The 18,199-nt window shown below is 37.8% G+C and overlaps 1 protein-coding gene across 1 annotated transcript in view; it reads left to right on the top strand.

The window, feature by feature from the left end:
- Positions 1–18,199, top strand: part of SYNE2 (spectrin repeat containing nuclear envelope protein 2) — a 189,253-nt gene that overhangs the window by 45,648 nt on the left and 125,406 nt on the right. Inside the window, 16 exon segments of the mRNA XM_040557776.1 lie at positions 105–263; positions 530–703; positions 1,641–1,775; positions 1,931–2,086; positions 3,271–3,482; positions 3,739–3,814; positions 4,949–5,067; positions 5,667–5,790; positions 6,658–6,815; positions 7,274–7,421; positions 8,847–9,445; positions 10,306–10,485; positions 11,024–11,174; positions 13,291–13,449; positions 14,143–14,304; positions 16,801–16,902. Of these exon segments, the coding sequence (XP_040413710.1) occupies positions 105–263; positions 530–703; positions 1,641–1,775; positions 1,931–2,086; positions 3,271–3,482; positions 3,739–3,814; positions 4,949–5,067; positions 5,667–5,790; positions 6,658–6,815; positions 7,274–7,421; positions 8,847–9,445; positions 10,306–10,485; positions 11,024–11,174; positions 13,291–13,449; positions 14,143–14,304; positions 16,801–16,902 (2,814 nt within the window).

Below are 18,199 nucleotides of genomic sequence, written 5' to 3' on the forward strand. Positions count from 1 at the left end.
TTTCTTTGACCAAATATTGACTGTCTGTGATCAATACTGGCTTTTTCATTCAGTTTCTTTTAACATAAATACTGTGCAGACTCTAATGCTTTTCATTTAACCAGAGCTTGGCTGCAAGGGGAACCTCGTGCCAAGAACAAATTGCAGCAGCAGAAGAAATATTGCAATCCCTGATGCAAAATGCTTCGGATCAGGTGTCCCAACAGCATTCTCACACCACCGGGTTGCAGACACGAATTAAAGAAGCCAGAGACAAAATAGAGGTACTCCTTCTTTATTGTTATTAGACTTTGTATACACAGACATCTCTAATTTTAGCATTATTTGATTAGGAAGAGTCCTTTTCTTTCGTGTAAGACAAAAAAGGTTTTAGACTATTGGAATCAGGCTCCCAGACTCTTGCCAGGGGCAAAAATTAGATCATTTGAAAGATCAGTATCTCAACTTGAAAAACTTGAGTGATGTAATGAAGCAATCACATTATGTAATTAATGAAACTTGTGCGTATTCTGAAAAATCTCTTTCCAAGGCTGTCATGGGTGACATGAACAACATCCTGCCCAAATCTGAGAAGAGTCCCTCAGAAAAGGAAGCTTTGCTCAATTTTGAAGAATCACAGATAGATCTTGAGGCCTCCATTTCAAAGGCTGTGCAACTTGTCAGTCAAAAATTAAGTCCTGAAGAGCATATTTCAAGATACGAGGTAGGTTCCTTTTCTGAACAAGCTGAATGGAGTATTTCTTTTTGTGTTATTTGGCATCTGAAAAGCTAAGGTACCACAGTGAGAAAAGAGAGATTTTTTTGGTAGCTATTAATGTTTTATTCTCAACTTTTTGGTTTAGTATTTTAACCTATGCTGACTTGGCAGACTATTTGAATGAGGAAATATAAAGCTGTTTACCAGTATAGTCAGTGCCCTGTCTTAACTTAAATTATTGCACCATCCACAGATTCCTGTTCCGAGCTACAGCCATTTTTTTGCCTGATTAATAAATAAAATTCCCATCTTGAATCATATGTCTGAATTCTTGGTCAAGTTATTGAAGTGTGACTATAAATGCTGAATCTCCATTTTTTTTTCTCCAGAGAGTAAATTGTAAAGAAAGTGTCTGATCTCAGAATTCAGATCTCTTAAAGAGGTCCTTATTGAGGCAGGAAAAATTGAAGTGCCCAAAATCTGTACTGCCTTACATTGCACAGTGAGTCCTGGGCAGCTGTAGGCCGGGGCAGTGCAGAGCTTCTGGGACTGCTCATGGGGTCCTGTTGCAGCTGTGCAGACCTTTCACTTGCCTCTGGGCAGATGTGGGACATGGCCACGTATGTTCCCTGGAAATGAATCAGAGTTCAGGAACCTTAATCGTTCTTGTTTGCTACCAAATTTGCCCTTAAAGAAGTTATTACAGAAACAGCATCTGCTTTTCTCCAAAAAGCATACACTGATGTTGTCATCTGCAACTTTTTGGCAGATATATAAGAGTGGAGAATGCCCTTGTATTCATCCATGCAAGGGTGATCGTAGCCCACACATGCCATTCATATGTGCTTTATACATGTTTTTTATATGTTATGTCAAGTCATTTTATTAGATACATAAGCTACGTTTGGTTCTTTTTATTTTTCTTTATGGTGCTTTTTTGCAGGAAGCTTTTAATGCGCTGGACAATAAAGTTCTTGACAAATTTTTGAAAGCAGCTGAACAACTGAAAAATATTTCATCTGATCATGAAAAGCTGGTAGTAGAAGAAAAGAGTAAAGATGTTCGTAAAAGATGGGAGGTGAGATAATACAGGAAGGAGAATCCACTGTCTGTTCTCATTAGGCCTGGCATCTTGGAAAAACAATTTTTTGCCACAGTATGTTCTGAGGCTTTTGTTTGCTTTATAATACTGTCTGCCCATCTTATAGTAATAATGTGTTCTGAATTTTGCAGGCAGTTCATCATGAAATTATGTCCTGTGTCCAGCTCATGTTAGAAAGGGAAAAAAAGAAATTTAACGCAACCTTAAAAAAAATCAATAAGCAACTAGGTAAAGAGAAGAAACTCCTAAGTATGGATAAAACTAAAGGGCTTATCAAGGAACATGAGGTACCTGACCCATTCCTTTTCCGCTCACCTACCTCTCTTTCTGAATGCATTGTCTGTCCTTCCTGCTCCTGCTTCCTTAATATACAGTGTTGCAGCCTGTGTTTGTGGAAGTTTGTGCTTGGTGTTATGTAAACACAGAACAAAGAGGCCACCCAAATTATTTCATTGCCTTTCTGACTGCAGATATTAGTTTCTTTGTTAGAGTTATCTCCTTGTTGCATGCGTGGTATCTTTTTCATTTCTTTTTTAGTACAGCCTTGGAGCATAAAATAGATTTATCTCTGCAAAGTGTAAAAATAAGAAATGTTTCTGTGTTCTTGATTTGTTACAGTTATTTTGTTACAGTTGTATAGCTGGTTTAGGTGCCTTCAAGTGAGAGTAACTTCTCACAGTGCAGTAGTCCCACTTTACCTCTGTGTTTGTGCCACATACAAATTATCCAATTAGACATAAGACTTTCATTCTTTACTTACTGGGGTGAGCCATAGCGAATCTTACATATTCCGTAAGCAATGTTTTTTCTACTTCATTGCTATTAGTATTTTCCTCCACCCTCTTTGATACGCATTGATGCAGCCAGTTTACCACTTATAAGGGTAAGAAAATGCTCTCTTGTTGAAATTCTGGTCTTTGCTGAATTAAGTGTAGTTTTTGTATTTGCTTCTCATGGGTATGTTCTGAACAAATATTACATATGCAAGAGAAAAGAGAAGTAAGCATCCTTAGGTGCATTCCTTCTGCTCATATGTTTTGTACATTTTTTAGTATATTAATTTCACACTCAAAAGTAGAATTACTGATGGGGAATACTTTAAATACATTTTCCAGTTCTATTTTTTCTGTAGTCAATAGAACATGTATTTTCAATGTGAGTGTGCAGAGGACTTGGGATCAAAAGTAGATAGAATTGTAGTAATAAAAGGAGTTTCAAAATCAAGCAGGAGTCAGTATAGTCTTGGGAATGCAGCTGGGGAACACATTCCCAGAAATCTCAGTTTCTTTCCTGGCTTTATTTGAAAAAAGATTCAAGGAAAATAAATGTTTCTCTCTTGGTTTGACAGCTTACACTTTAAGTGCATTCATCCAAGAAGACAATAGAAAAAGAAAAAAAAATATGTGAATAATTAGAATTGCATATCCTTATGCCTTAACATAAGTTTATTCTATTGTTTTTCTTTATTTAGGCCTTTTTTTCACATGAAGGCAGCCTGAGAGAACTTAGCAAGTCATTAGAAGATCTTAAAATATTGGGAAGACTAGCAAAAGAAACTGTCCCAGACATACAGGCAGACTGTGCAGACTGTGAACAAAAGCTAGAAAAGCTTCAACAAATTGTGTCAGATACTCACACAGCCTTACTGTCTCGTGCTGGAAAAAGAGAGCTGTCTAAGAAACGGTGAGTGCATGATGTGTTGTAGACTCACAGAAATCAGATGTATCGGTAGGTGTTCTGACATGTAAAGGTACTAACAAGTACATTACTACGGGCAACTGTACTTTCTAAACATTTAATATTAAGTTTCATAAACTAGCATGTTTGATAACTTTCCTGCACAGCTGTGCTATTAGTTTTTAATCATTAGCTTAAGTTTCTTTTCTTCCCTTTGTATTTCATATTTTGTTCTTAAGCCAAAACTTCTTTTAAACTATAGGGACTCTATTGTTGCTTCTGAGAATGGAGAAGAGCCCAGTTCTTCTCAACAAACTGATAGACTTTCAGTACAGGAGGTAAGAAGTCAATACTGTTAAGAAACACTGCTCTGTCTAGAGAGATCATTGGTAAAAGGAAAAACTGATTATTTCCGTTTCTACTCTTACTGTGGCAGGAATTCAGGCCTCTGGTCACAGAGCAAAAACCCATTCTATTTGGGAACTTAGACTAAGTAAATATTAAAAGTAACATGCAGGGAACAGCCCTAGGCATCCTGAAAAGATGTGAATTTCCAACCTTGCGCTATATTTTGCTAAAGAATGCTTTTCATCTGGAAAGAGCCATATGTGAAGCTTTGTTCAAGTGCGTAGCATGGGCCATGTAGTGGCCCAGTAATTTGAACAAGTTTTAAATGACACAGAGAGGAAAAATAGTGAAGAGTTGGAGGCATTTGCTTTAGAAAAATATGGGGAAAAACAGAATACATGTAATTTGTTAGATCAAATTTCAGAGAGGGAAGATATTACTCTTTATCATTTGGATGCCACAGAAGATGTCTCATTTGGGATAAACATTCATGGAAGTATGGCTGCAGATAGTTCATCAGACAGCATCCAGACTGGTAGTTTATTGGAAGGGACCCTTTGCATTTACGTTATGTTAGAAGATACAGAGGAAGTGTCTGTTATCAAGGGAGATTTCTTGCTAGACTACTGATATTGGTCCCTGATTCAACAATAAATCTGTTCCCTCACGGATTATCGAAGTATGAAGTGTGTAACGTAACATCAGCTGGTCTCAAACTGAGGAGAGTCTATCCTGGAATCAAGGACAAGGGACATGTGAAGCTACCTGGTGTAAGCAGCCTGACAAAGCTGTAAAAGGCAGTGCCTTGTGGTTGCCCAAGGATATCCATGGAGCTGCAGCAAAAATTCACACACGTAGCTTGTGATTGCCAAAGTTATGATGGGGTGGTTGTGAGTGCAGAGACCCAACATTAGTGTGGAAGGAATGAACAGCAGCAAGTCTTCCAAAATCTGCTCTTTTGGTTCATCATTGAGTTAAAACACATCTTGTATTCATGAATGGTTATCTCTCATCTTTGGCACACATGAAGTGATTACTTCTTTCAGAAGCTCACAGTTGCCTGTTGGTCTGTATTGACATAGCATGATGCAAATGTCATTGTTACCTTTTTAATATTTATTTAGACATCAATACCTGCTGCAGAAACAGTTTTGGAGACAGATGTGGAACATCACAATGGAGAAACCTGTGAAAAGATGTTTGAGGAAGACAGTGGTTTGCCCTCACCAGATTTATTAGAGAGGTAATTTTTCAAAGATAAAATGTATGTGTATTTAGAGATGATACAGTGCTAGACATTCATAAATTAGTTGAATGTGTCAAACATAAGGCACACTTTAATTGTGCAAAAATCTGTTCTTGTTCTACTACAGTTTACTTAATATTGCTTTGCGATTAATAAGGAAACACTGTAGTAGGTAAAAATTTCAAACATCAGGGCGTTGTAGGAAGAAAAAAATCTATAAAAAAAGAATTTTCTGCTCTTTTATTGGGACAGAAAAATCTGTATCATCAAAAATCTGCCTTACTAATAACTGCAAATAGTGTAAAATAAAAAATGTGGCAAGTTTTTAAAGAACTGACATCTTTACATTCATAAAAATGAATTTGGAGAATGCCAGTAGGCATTCCCACATAAAAATTAGCCAGGTGAGCAACTTCTCAGCGCTTATATATATTGCTCATTTATGCCCTTTCAGTTGGGACTTAAGTAATGATAAGCGTTTGCAATAGAATCTGCTTATTTTATATGGCAGTCTTGGCTAGCAAGTCCCAACCTCTGCCATGTTCCTTTAAATTAGAAGTAATACTCTATCTGAAAGTGATTGCATCTTTCTTTAGCTATAACACAAAAAGAAGTAACCTGGAGGAACTTTTACAAATAAGCAGAGAGAAAGTAGCATCTGTCTTTGCTGATGAAATTAAAGATACTTCATGTCTTCAGAATAAACTGCATGAACTACAAGTAAGTCTTCATCTTTTAAAAACATATTTGGTGCCTAAGTTGTTATTTTTTCATGTGGACCCATCACCGTCTATGTGTTATGAGTGTTGCCAAGGGGTAAGGAGCATCCTTACAACCAGATTTATTAGAAGTAGAGGGAAATGAAAGGTTCAGCATTTAGCAGAACTGAATTGCAACTTAGCAGTGGAGTTTTGCCAGTATTGCTGAAAGAAGAAATTGGTGGCTATCAGTTCATGATCTGCAGGCTGAAATGGATCTAATGGAAAAAATAACTGTGGAAAACAGCTCTGTTGTCAGTGGGAATGGTTAAGTGATGGAGCAAACCCGGGGCTGGAGAAGTCTTCAAAGTTGAACCATCAAATGCCAATGGTTCATGTGCAGAATGAAACTCTTCCAGGACTTACAATTTAATTAGGTTTGTGAGAAACTTAAGGGGGTGTTAAAAGGCACATAATTGATGTTGGAACTTTTATTTTAAAATTTTCCAAGTCTTCCATAGAATGGAGCACAAAGGTTATCTAGCACATTAGATCTTGGTTTAGTTCTAAGTTTGTTTTTTGTTCTTTTGAACACAGCTAAAATGAGATATTTTACATTCATTCTTGGGTAAAAATGGCCGAACCATATTTATTGAACCTTTATAAAATGTAGCCCAGGCATATATCTGACATAAAAAATTTCATTATAAAAAGCTGATGGAGATTTACACACAGCTGAATTGGGTCTTTAAAAAAAAGAAACTCTTAACTAAAGCTGACATTTTCAACTTTTTCTGCAGAAACTCTTGTGATTGTCATTTTATGAACTGGCCAGTCTGTTGTAAAATGCAGAATCATATTAATTCAATTAACTATTCATATCTTTTAGGTGATAGAGAATGATATCACTTCTGGTTGGACACAATTGGGAAACATCTCATCTGCCTTAGAAAACCTTGTGGATGAAGTGGAGAGGGCTGCTATCTCTGAGACAAGAAGCAAGCTAGAAGGAGAATGGAAAGAACTTCAGGATATTATAAATACCAGGTATAAAACAGTATTTCATGATATTGGCAAAGGAATAGTTCATTGTAAGTAAAGGATACTTGTGGAGGAAATAGTGTAATTTAGTGAAAGTATCTGTGTATTTTAAATTCCCTTTTTTTTTTAATTGCATAAAATTATTCTTTTTCTTAATTATACATGGTTCATATATACCTTGCGGATAGTGTGGATCTCTCCAAGAAGCTCAGAGCCAGATCTTTATAACATTGTTGTGCAGTATTCCCAAGCTTATTTTTATTTCCTTCAACCTTATGGTTAAATGCACCGGGATTCACACTGCTTTTATTACTAATCAATAGAAAAACTCCTTTGACCCCAGAGGAGGAGGATTAGATCAATTAGGCAGTCAATTACAATATCTCTGTGGCTTTCTGTGCTGTAAAATGTCAAGTGTCTTTTCTTGCTGGCTTTCCTAGTTTGTGTTTCTTTGTTTCTTGTAGAACGAACTCTTTAAGAACTGCTTTGGAAATCGTTTTGCCAATAGAAAATGAATCCATTCTTCTACGCGAATTAGATCAGCGGCTGAACAAAAAGGACATCCAGCAGTTTAATCTGATGAATAGTGATCTTGCTTACAGGGAGCTAAAGGTAAGGGAAAAGGCAGAGAGGCAGAGACAACACCCTAACCAGAATAGTTCTTAATATCTGTAGGAACTAGTGAACTTCATGGGATTTCTCTCTTAGGACTTAGGACAATTCACAAGACTTCCCAAAACTTCTGACATCTAACAGCATTTTAATCCATTCACTTCAAATGCCATTGCACCTGTAGAGTCAAGTGTGCGCCCTTGATAGTCTCCACTGTAAAAAGCATAGCTGTGAATATTTCATCTTAGGTTAGGACTTTTCTTCGTTACAGATTTATGCTGTTCTCACCTGGCTTTATGTCACTTTGTGGAGTGATATAAATAATGCAGTGTTAATTACTGAGCAAAACTAAGCTGCCTTGTGTCACATCTGTTAAGGGATCTGAGCATGCCCCAGGATGGCTTTGGAAGGTCTGCATGTATGCAATAATTTATTCTGCTGTTATCAGTATCTTGTGCCTAGACTCTGGTCTGTCTATTAGGCAGGGTGGATGTTGTTTTTTTCCTGATACTGTGTCCCCACTGAACATGTGGACTGCTACACAGCACCGAAAGTTTGTGTTTGTCTGCCCTTGGCTCTCAAGCTGAATAGGGTTTAGGTCTTTTAAGCTCTTGGGCAGAGTGCATGTTCACTCTTTGTCTGAAATGACTCTTTTTGTCTGGAAGCGTCCTCCATTTTTTCCTAGCACTGCACTTCTAAGTTTCACAACACTGATGTACTGCTGTTTGCCTGAGGGCTGCGTAATCCTTTAACCAGATAGTGTGCAGGCTTCACTGAGAGATTTTTACATGTAAGTCTCCTCCAAGAATATCACAAAAAAGAACTTAAGAGGTGGCAGAAGTAGCAGTCCACTGTGGGGGCTTGCTGGTTTCAATCCCAGGACTCTCATAATCTTTTTCTCCTATTTTTGAGGTTGCTGGCAAGAGAATTGTGTTTTTTCATAGTGCATATCATATTCCTTGTCTGTGAAATACCATTTTATTTGATTTTTCTTTTTTATCCCCCCTCCTCCACCGATATCCAGACTAGGAAAAATGTTTTTCTTTCTCAACCACCCTATTTAGCATATTTACTGTATTTCCATGACAAAGTCATTCTGCCTTAATCTGATTGCCTTGTAGTGACTTATGTCTGTTCGTAATATGATATTATCTCTTAGCAAATGGCTAATTGAATGTATAGGCGTAATGATTCAGATTTAGTAAACTCAATTGCATTTAATGTTGTTTTCATAGCAGTCCTAAATTGCAATGAAAATTCCAAACACCCAAATCTTAAAAACGATCTCCTCCACTCTTTTAACAATATATACATATATTCTATTTGTCTCAGTATAATTTGTTTTTCAGTCATAGGTTCAGCTTGAATATAGGATAAAGATTTTCTTTCACTTGCTAATGCTGTTGGTGGTTCTCTCAATTTCAGGAGCTACAGAGGTCCATATTAAATCAGATTGAAGTGTGCAAACAATTGGAGCATCTAGACAGTTCAGCAAGAGATGAATTTAATCCAATAGATCTGCAAGCTGCAAGTAAAATTATGTTTTATTATCAAAACCAGCTTGAAGAAATGAGCCATAAAATGCAGATCCGAGAGACGGTCCTTAAAGATCTGGAAGCTTTTATGGCCTCATTGAGGAAGATTCAGAGTTCCATAAGACGTCTCACAGATTCCTCAGGCCAACCTGAAATACAGGGAAAAGCATTGAGAGAGGCTGCACAAGAAGTTTCTCATATGGCAAAAGAAGCTAAATATTTGGATGAACGCTTGAAAGCAGTTGATATTTGCTTGGAAGATGCTGAATGTGGGGGAGAGACCTGGTGTGAAAAACTAGTTCTGAATTTATCTGAAGAGCTAACTGTGACTTGTGGTCACTCAAGTGATCAGATGCTTACAGAGGAAAATGATTTATACAAGATATTTTCCACAAGAAATTGTGAACTCCTTAAAAACATTCAGGATCTACGTGATAGAATTAACAAAATAGGCTTGAAGGATCCAACGATTCCAGCTATACAACAAAGGTGAATTCTTTTTCAAAGCTCTTGTAATTTCATAATTTCAGTGAACTCAGAGGGCTTATGGCCCCTTTGTGGTAGATCACTGAAACCTGAATGTGTCTTAAAGCATCTTTGTAGCAGTGAAGAAAATTGTGAGTTTGTCTTTTATTCTCTGCCTTATAACCTAAATAAGGAAGCCTTCTCCGATTTTTTTTCTTTTAAAATACTATGTATGTGCTCGTTTGAAGCAACACTGATGAAATAGAAGGAAGTTGATTGTTACGACCTTAGTTTTCAGTAAGATAATTCTCAAACAGGGAGACAGATCTTCTCGGTGAGCAGTGACACGTGATCTAAACCCCTGAGCTGTAGAAGCTTTGTGTTATTTTACCATACCCTGAGAAAGTCACTAACATAACTTGTATCACTCTGATACTGTTTCAGAGGAGCTCTTTGCAGCCGTGGAAAGGATGAATAAACTGTGTGTGGGGAAAATGGGAAGGGAGAGGAGTTTTTAAGCTGTGATTTATTTATTTATTTATTTATTTGCGTTGTCAAATCCCACACACCATGGCATAACTTCCTTTCTTAGTCTTTATTTTAAGATAGCCAGAATGTGCTTAACATTTTAATAAAAACTAATACACTATATTCATACAAATCCAATTGGCCTTTAGGATTTTGGATTACTTTCTCAAACAGCTCTGAGGTCAGTGTAACTCATCTAAAGGACTGTGTCAAATTACATTTTTTATGGTGTCATTTAATATAGTAAGTATGTGCAGCTCAGGATGAATTTCTGGAGAACTTAGTAATTACATTGGTGAAAAAATATCAAAGACTTGCTTTAATATAAGTCTATATTTCATTTTTTTCTAATAAAGGGTAAAATCATTAACGGAATTGGAAAAGGAATTAGATTGTGCTGCTGTTGAAATGAAATCTATGCGAGAAATCACTAATAAGCTCCTGCAGATGAAAGAGGAAAAAGCAGAGGAAGCAAATGAGCAGTGCAGAGTTACAGAGAGGTTATGGGAGGATACAAAACTCTTGCTTGCTGAATGGTAAGAAGAAAAGCTATGTTTTAAAATAGTATTGTACAAGTAAGAAGTTTGCTTGTAAAATGAAACATCAAAAAAGCCTTAGACCATACTTTGAAGTAAGTGAAATTCTGGTACAGTAGGAAATGCTACTATTATGATGCTATAAATGATCATAATGTCAAGAATTGCACCTAGAATTTTGCAGCCAAAGCTCATTAATTGTATTTATTTTTAAGAAATCACAATCCTATCATTTAGCAGGTATGCAGTGTAATGTTGAACATAACTGGTATCCAGAAGAATGGTTAAATATGAATCAGAGTCATAGAATGGTGACTGGCATTTCTGTTTCCAAAAAACTGTCTATTTACCACAGCAGGTGTCACACAGTGTTACAGAGTTTGTGCCAGTGTAATTTATCCCTCCCATTTAATTTCTTCCGAACATAATAGTCAAACTCCCCACATGTCTGAATATAGGAGAAGGAAGTGGACAGGAAGCTTAGGCTGCTCCTTTATGCATAGCCAATAAATAGTATATCTCTTTTTTTTTTTAATAGCCAGGAGCAGTGTGCAAGGGCTCTGGAGCTCCTGAAGCAGTATCAAAGCTGCAAAAGTAGTCTGACCAGCATCATCCAGAAACTGGAGATTGTCCTTTCACAGCAAAATTCTTACATGGGGAAGGAGAATTTGAACAGACTGATAACAAAGGTGAGTAAAAGAAACTTAATGAAAAGTTTAAAAAAAACAACAAACAAAAAAGTGTTCAGGTGTAGGGCTGACCTTGTATGCCTGAGCTTCAGGATAAATGTGAAGTCCTTGCTTTCACTTTTGCTTCCAAACTATGTTTAGGGTCCATACTCTGGTTTTAAGTTCATGTCTAAGTTAGTGAATCAAGGACTTGTTAAGGGGGTTTTGATCTAAAATAGAAAAACTGTTTTGATCTAATACAAAAATAAGATGAAATCCTGTCCTACCAAAAACACACGTTGAACTCAGCAAGACTTATTTCAGACATACCCATTAGAATAGTTCTTTATTTTCTACTAAGTTAGAAACATTCTTCCTTCTTCTACTTCTAGTAGGTAGTTTGCAAATATACAAAAGCAGGAAATTCATTCACTCCTAAAGGGATAGTTTAAAACATTGTACCACTTCAAGCAAAAATAGTATATAATGCAACTCTAATGCTTCCCGGGCTGGAACGTGTGTATGTTGCTGCGTGTCATTGCCACCTTGCTTAGAGCCAGCAGGATTGCCAGCATGGTGCTGCACTGGAATGTGGGCTTCTGGAGGCCAAAACAGTTTTGAGTGGGCTGACAATACAGTACTTCCTTGAGCTGGCTCTGTTTGCAATATGAATCTTTGATGTTACTGTGACTGCTGACCAAACTGTGCTGCGGTTAGAAGCCATAGTAACATATTTCCCTCCTCTCCTCTGCTAAAATCCTACCTAAAAGACAGACCTTCTGTATAAGAGATTTGGCCTCGCTAAACAACATCTACTCCATGCTGTCTTTGATAGCAGTTAAACATTTACAGTAGCTTATACATTAGGTGATGAGACTGAACGAGCAAGTACTGCTGAACACTCCCCTGTTTTCAAAAGTTACTTCTTGGTCAGACAAAAAGTTGACTGCCAGCTACATTCTTCTTAGCCACATGAATACAACCACTGGACATAGGGGTCCGCAGCTAATGGATTAGGGAACAGCAGCATTTCCATTGTGGCCATTTTACTACACAGTTCTCACCTTCCCTGGCTGGGTTGTGTGACAAGTTGTTCAGATGCCATTTTTAGGCTATCTGATGAGGCATCAACCATACTATTCAGGAACATTTGTTCTCAACTGGTGCATGGATGGTTAAATTTAAGGAGCATAAATGTAATACTCAGGCAATGGGATGGGTGTCCATGTGCATCATTTGCCCTCCACCCCACCCTGAGTTTTGCAACTACTACTCTCAGAATTGCAGTCTGCAAGAGCAGCTGCATAGCACAGACTTGTCCTGGAGTACCGATGATTTGTTATTTATAATTATATATAATAGTAACAGAAGATTGTCTGCCTTGTTCTGGTTTGTAACTGCCATCCCTCCCCTTATCTCAGCGGTTGACAGTGTCTGTATGAGAAGACGCTTGTCGGCTCTGGGAAATAGGAGCTTTTAGTATCAAACTGCTTAACGCTAGAGGTCAGCGTTTCATTTCCAGTACACTTCCATGTTTGTAAACACTGACGTTGCAAACAAGCACAAAGAAGCAGTCTAGTGCTTAACGAGAAAATAGAAAAAAAGGACATTTCTGTTTCTGTTAGTAGCATATTTGACAATGGCTATGTTTAAGTAGGATCTAAGCACTTTTTTTTAAGTAGTTCAAAACCTCAAAAGTTCCAGGTTATATTTTTTTAGAGTTTATTACATTGTGCATTGTTTGTTTTTGTAACTGAGGTACTGTGTATGGGGATATACAGTCCCCTTGGATCTTGTGATTATTATTTTTAAATCAAACTGTGGTTTTGAATCTTGTAGTCAGAAGTATTGTCCGTAGATTCCGTCAGAATCTTGTCCGTAGTTCCCACTCAGCTGTTTTTCAGCCAGTAACAGAACAATACAGATTTCTAACAGGGAATTGCCCCTATCAGCATGACAGGGATATAATGGCAGAGGATACATTCCTAGTCTCATCATATTACATTAAAATGATTATTTTGTGTAATGCTGTTATTTCTCTAAACTAAAAAGAATAGCACATCACTTTACAATGTTTTATTGAAGAAACCGTTTTAAGTAAACATGCTTGTAAATATCCACTTGGTCTTTTTCACAGATTGAAGAGGCAAAAGAGGAATTTCATGATCACTCTGAAGATGTAGACAAAATAAATCAGATCTGCAAAAACCTTCAATTCCAGCTCAATAAGATGAGAAGCTTTGAGGAGCCTCCGTTTGAGAATGAGGCTAACATTATTGTGGACAGATGGCTGGATGTACGTGAAAAAGCAAATTATCAGGGTGGTCTTATCTGTTATGCATTATAGTAATTGATTCTGACTCATGTGTAATATTTGGAATAAATTAAGTGCAATATGGTAGATTCTTAAGAGAGAAATCCAAGTGTTTACTAGAGCAAAGCTTACAAGTGGCTATTGGTGTAATGCTTTTGATGTGTCAGGTAGTTTATATCATTGGCACTCTTAACAGTAAGTAATTCTGGGTGATGCAGAAAGGCAATATTTTGCTTTCTGCGTGAATCTGTAAGCTTCCATAATAACTTCGGTGTATTTAGACTTTGGAGACAATCGAGAGAATTACAATGCTGATGCTGTTGGTGAGAAATGTTTCCCATAGTTGATATAAGTGGTGCATCAGTACTGAGATTAGATGGTATTTACTGAAAGTAGATAAACATTAATGATCAAGGCTCCTTCCTAAACCTGCCTTAAAACTGGCAAGCTGCTGTTGTGATTGGTGTGTTTAGCGACATGTGTAGCAGGGATTTAAATATCTTCTCCATGACCAGTTTGCCGTGAAGACACATGAGATTTTTTCCCTTGCTGCACTTGTTGTTTATGGGGGTGGTTTCATCTCGCTCAGATTGTATTATGCTGCTTTTGTTTTTGGAATATAACTTAACATTTTTGAAATCTGTGTGCATTTTCTATATATAAATCTCTTGGTAGATCAATGAAAAGACTGAAAACTACTGTGATAATTTGGGAAGAGCTCAGGCTCTGTGGGACAAACTTCTTAATTTATCTGGCACAATCGACGCTTGGGCAAATGCAGAACTTAAGAACATCGAAGACCATTGTCTGACTGAAGAGGACCTTACACAGTTAAAGGTAATTTGAATGGAAATTCTTTAGCCTAAGCTCATGTTATAGTGGTATGGTCTTCTGACTATAAGCATGCACATCACAAAGAAATATCAGCACTGCAAAAGCAGAGGAAATCATAGCATTTGCAATTGTATCTGCCTGGACAGTTTCACTGAAGATATTGCATAATGTGCAGGGGATACAGGTCTTGGAAACTAAAAAATAGAGATGTGTATATGTGTATACAGGCTCTGTGTATATACAAAATTATTTTAAATTAATGCAGCACTACAAATGCTGCTTTATGCTACAAATGCACCCTCACCCCTTTGTGCTGTACAAACATAAAGCAAAGAGAAGGCCTGGAAAGCTTGTAGTCTAAATATAGCGGTGCACATATTTCCTTGTACGTAGAGAAGAAAGAAAAGAGAGTGTATATAGGTTAATGATTAGTTTTCTAGCTAGAAATTATCCGTCAGTGAAGATTGTGGAGCCTCAGAAATGGCTGGGCAATGCACAGTTCAAGAAGAGCTTGCAGATGTGGCTTATTTGCTTCTGGGATCCTTGTAGTGGTATGCTTCCCAGTGTAACTTAGTGTGATCCTAATAGTAGCGGCTGGCTGCTACGGGTCACCAGGGGCTGCACACAGGCAGACATCAGTGAAGCCTGGGCAAGACCTGCCCATGCCTCTTCCACACAGGTTACAGCATTAACTGTACAAATAGGGGTGCAGTAGGGTGTAGAAATACATGCACTAGCTCTGTGCCATTGAAGAACTTCGTATACAGGGGTGAATATTTTAACTTCTGACTCTAAGGCCATAATCAAACAGCTGCACTTCTCTGTTGTAGTTACAGCCATTCTCTACTAAACAGAAATGATTTCCAGCTTAAGTGGGGTTGAAACATAAATAAATGCCCTATCCACTAGCTTGAAATTATGCAGGCAGCTTTTTCTCAGTGTTTACATGCTACAAATGCCCTGTTTTTCCTTACACTTATTTGCAGCACTACTGCTACTCCTATTTGTTCATTTGTTTTAATTTGCAGAGCAATAGAAAGGCAAGGTGTTCTTTTTATATAGATCTTCCCAGTGAAACAGTAGCATACGAGCTGTGTAGAGGTGGATATTTTATCACATTATTACTTTCTTTACCACTGTATTGTTAGAGCTGACTTGGGGTCGTTCAGGTCCCTGAGGGCTACACTAAAAATGCACTAGCTGGTGACTGTATCTTAAAAGTCATTTTGTTACCTAGAAACTGCTGAGGCCCATAGCGATGTGACCATACCCCTGACATCCCTTCCTAGCGGTGCTCTGGAAAGGCTGTGCTGGAGGTGGCTGTGCTGAGGTGTTGTGGCTTGGGGTTTTGACTGGAACAGAGTTACTCTGCTGTTCTTATGCAAGGGAATAATTCACAAAAGAGAGGGAGGGAAAGGGTAAAGGGGAGAGAAACTGTTTCCCATGAGCTACTGTAAAAGTGGAATGGGAAAGAAAACTGAATTCAGTGTATTTGTATTTTCGTAAAGTGATTAAAGTTTCCAGTGGGAGTCAGGGTTAGGTTCATTAATCTGAAACATTAATGTGGGTCCTGAAACATAACATTAATGTTAATTACAACCCCAACTGTTGCAATATGTATCACATTACATAGGGTTGAAACCCAGGGTCCTTTGTGACCACTCAGCAGAGCACAGTTGCATGTGCTTACAAGAAATGTATCACAAAAAACTGAGTAATGAATTATTTGACTGTATATTTAGAGATAGTTTCAGTATAAATAACATGAGAGAAGTCCTGCTTTCCTCTGTTGCCAATCTGGAAATGGGAGCTCTTTTAAGGGCTGCAGTGGGTGAATGGGTGTTGAGGATTCCTTGTGTAGAGATTGCAAAGAAATATTTTGTCCTGAGGGAATTTGGAAACTTGACTTGGGAATCTGAGACAATGTGACTGTTTTTGATGTATCCTGTTTCATAAGTTGAAGCTGGTATTTTACTGTCATGTTATCAGCTTGTTCCAAAATCCATTCTGATGAGTAGAGGTCTTCATATACAAAGGGATTTACTTTAAAAAAGCATGTAGAGGAAGTGTTGTGTTTTGTCACATCACTACCAAAGTGTATCATCAGGATGCCAATTCGTGACTTGTATATGATATCTGAGAATGTTTTAACATATGTTACACCTTTTTAAGAAGTAATAAATAAATACAGAACAAAGATTATTTTCCTCCAACTTTGCATGGATTAATGTAGAAGTAAAATAGTTAAGATTGTTAAATTTGTGCTAGATTTGCATTGACTACTGCTTTTGCCTGAGAAACTTGGAATGTTTCTGACCCTAGGACAAAAATGTCTGTCTAAATTGCTAGAATGACAATCAGGAAATGGACTGGTTGTAGGAGCTGTATATGACAAAATGAAGAATTAGAAAAGGAGTAATATATTTTTTCCAACAGAAGCATGGAAATTTAATTTGAGAGAAAGCAATATAGCTACAGATGTGTTTTTTTCACCATTAGGCATGCTTACGAGTCCAAGAGCAGAAACTCCAGAAATTTGACAACACAGTGGCTGAGATAGAAGAACTTCTGAATAGTAATGAACCTCCACTGGAGCTACAGGTGGGAAGAAGCTTTTACAGCCAAGATGCTGGTACTCATGACTAAAAGCCCTGCTTCTAGCATCATCTTTGCCACAATAATTTCTTTGTTTGACTTAAATCTACCTAAAGATAATTGCAGATATTTTGTTGGCTGTTAGCACTGGCACTTCATTTGATGTCTTTCTCAAGCTGTTCGAACCAAGCTTGTCATTTTAAACACAAAGGCTTCCCTCTGTCATGTGCCGTATAAGGGCTCAGACCTGACCCAGCTGTTTTGCAGTCCTGCTTGAAGATGCCAATATCTGTCTGGCCTTTCATTATTGACAAAGAGCAAGGCACAAAGGGACTTTGTCATCCCTTTGGGGATCCCAGCAACTTAGTGTGCTGCTGGTCTATTTTAAACTGTACCTTTACCTGGACGTGGCTTAAAGTAGCTTGGTAGTATGTAGCTATTTACACAGAGTGGTGTTTAATATGGTGTTTTCCTTTGGGATATCACAAGGAAATCTTTATCTTTTTGTGTTAACTTCACAAACCAAAGTCTTTCTCCACTGTTTGAGACCACATGAGCCTACCTTGCTTGATCCTATCCCAGTTCTGCAAGCTTCTGCTCCCGGTGTCTGTCAGATGCACCTTGAGCTTGACCTGGTTTGGCTATTTATGTGTTTATCCTCAACAACCATTGAATTCAGAGGAGTTTGATTGATTAAAGTGATCAAAATAGCTTAGAAACAGACTCAGCAACCCCATGCTGTGCATGCTATGCTTCTGGGGAGCACCAGACACCCTCAGCCATGTAGGGTGGTTTTTCAGCATGTGACCACAATCCCATTGAGTTGCTATCTCATGCAAATCTGCAGAAGACTTAAGGATAAGGTTAAGGCTATGTTGCTCCTTAGTGACTAGTCTTGAGCCAAAGTTCCCGCCTCTCTGCTCTCCTTCCCTGGTTTTGGGGTCAGTGTGGGGAACTTGCCCCAGTAGGATCTCTGCAGGAAGGCGTGCTGTAGAGAGGAGCTTGAACTCTCTTCCCCCTGGTGGCTGAAGGGCACGAAAGGTTTTTATCCAGCTGAGAGTAGACACTATAGTAGACTGACAAATAAATTTGTTAGTGAAGCAGCATCAGTAAATGCATCACTAATGAAAATGAACAGATCATTCTTCCTCAGAAAAGCAGGGCTTAAATATTATTACCTTTCAGTTTGTGGAGTGGGAAGGAAAAAAACTGGGATAAACTGTGATTGAAGTGTCTGGACTTCAGATCATTTCATTGCTTTTTATGTCTGTCATGCAGTTCTACAGCATGATAGGAAATCAAT

The sequence above is a fragment of the Cygnus olor genome, chromosome 5, assembly GCF_009769625.2.
Source record: "Cygnus olor isolate bCygOlo1 chromosome 5, bCygOlo1.pri.v2, whole genome shotgun sequence".
Taxonomy (NCBI): domain Eukaryota; kingdom Metazoa; phylum Chordata; class Aves; order Anseriformes; family Anatidae; genus Cygnus; species Cygnus olor.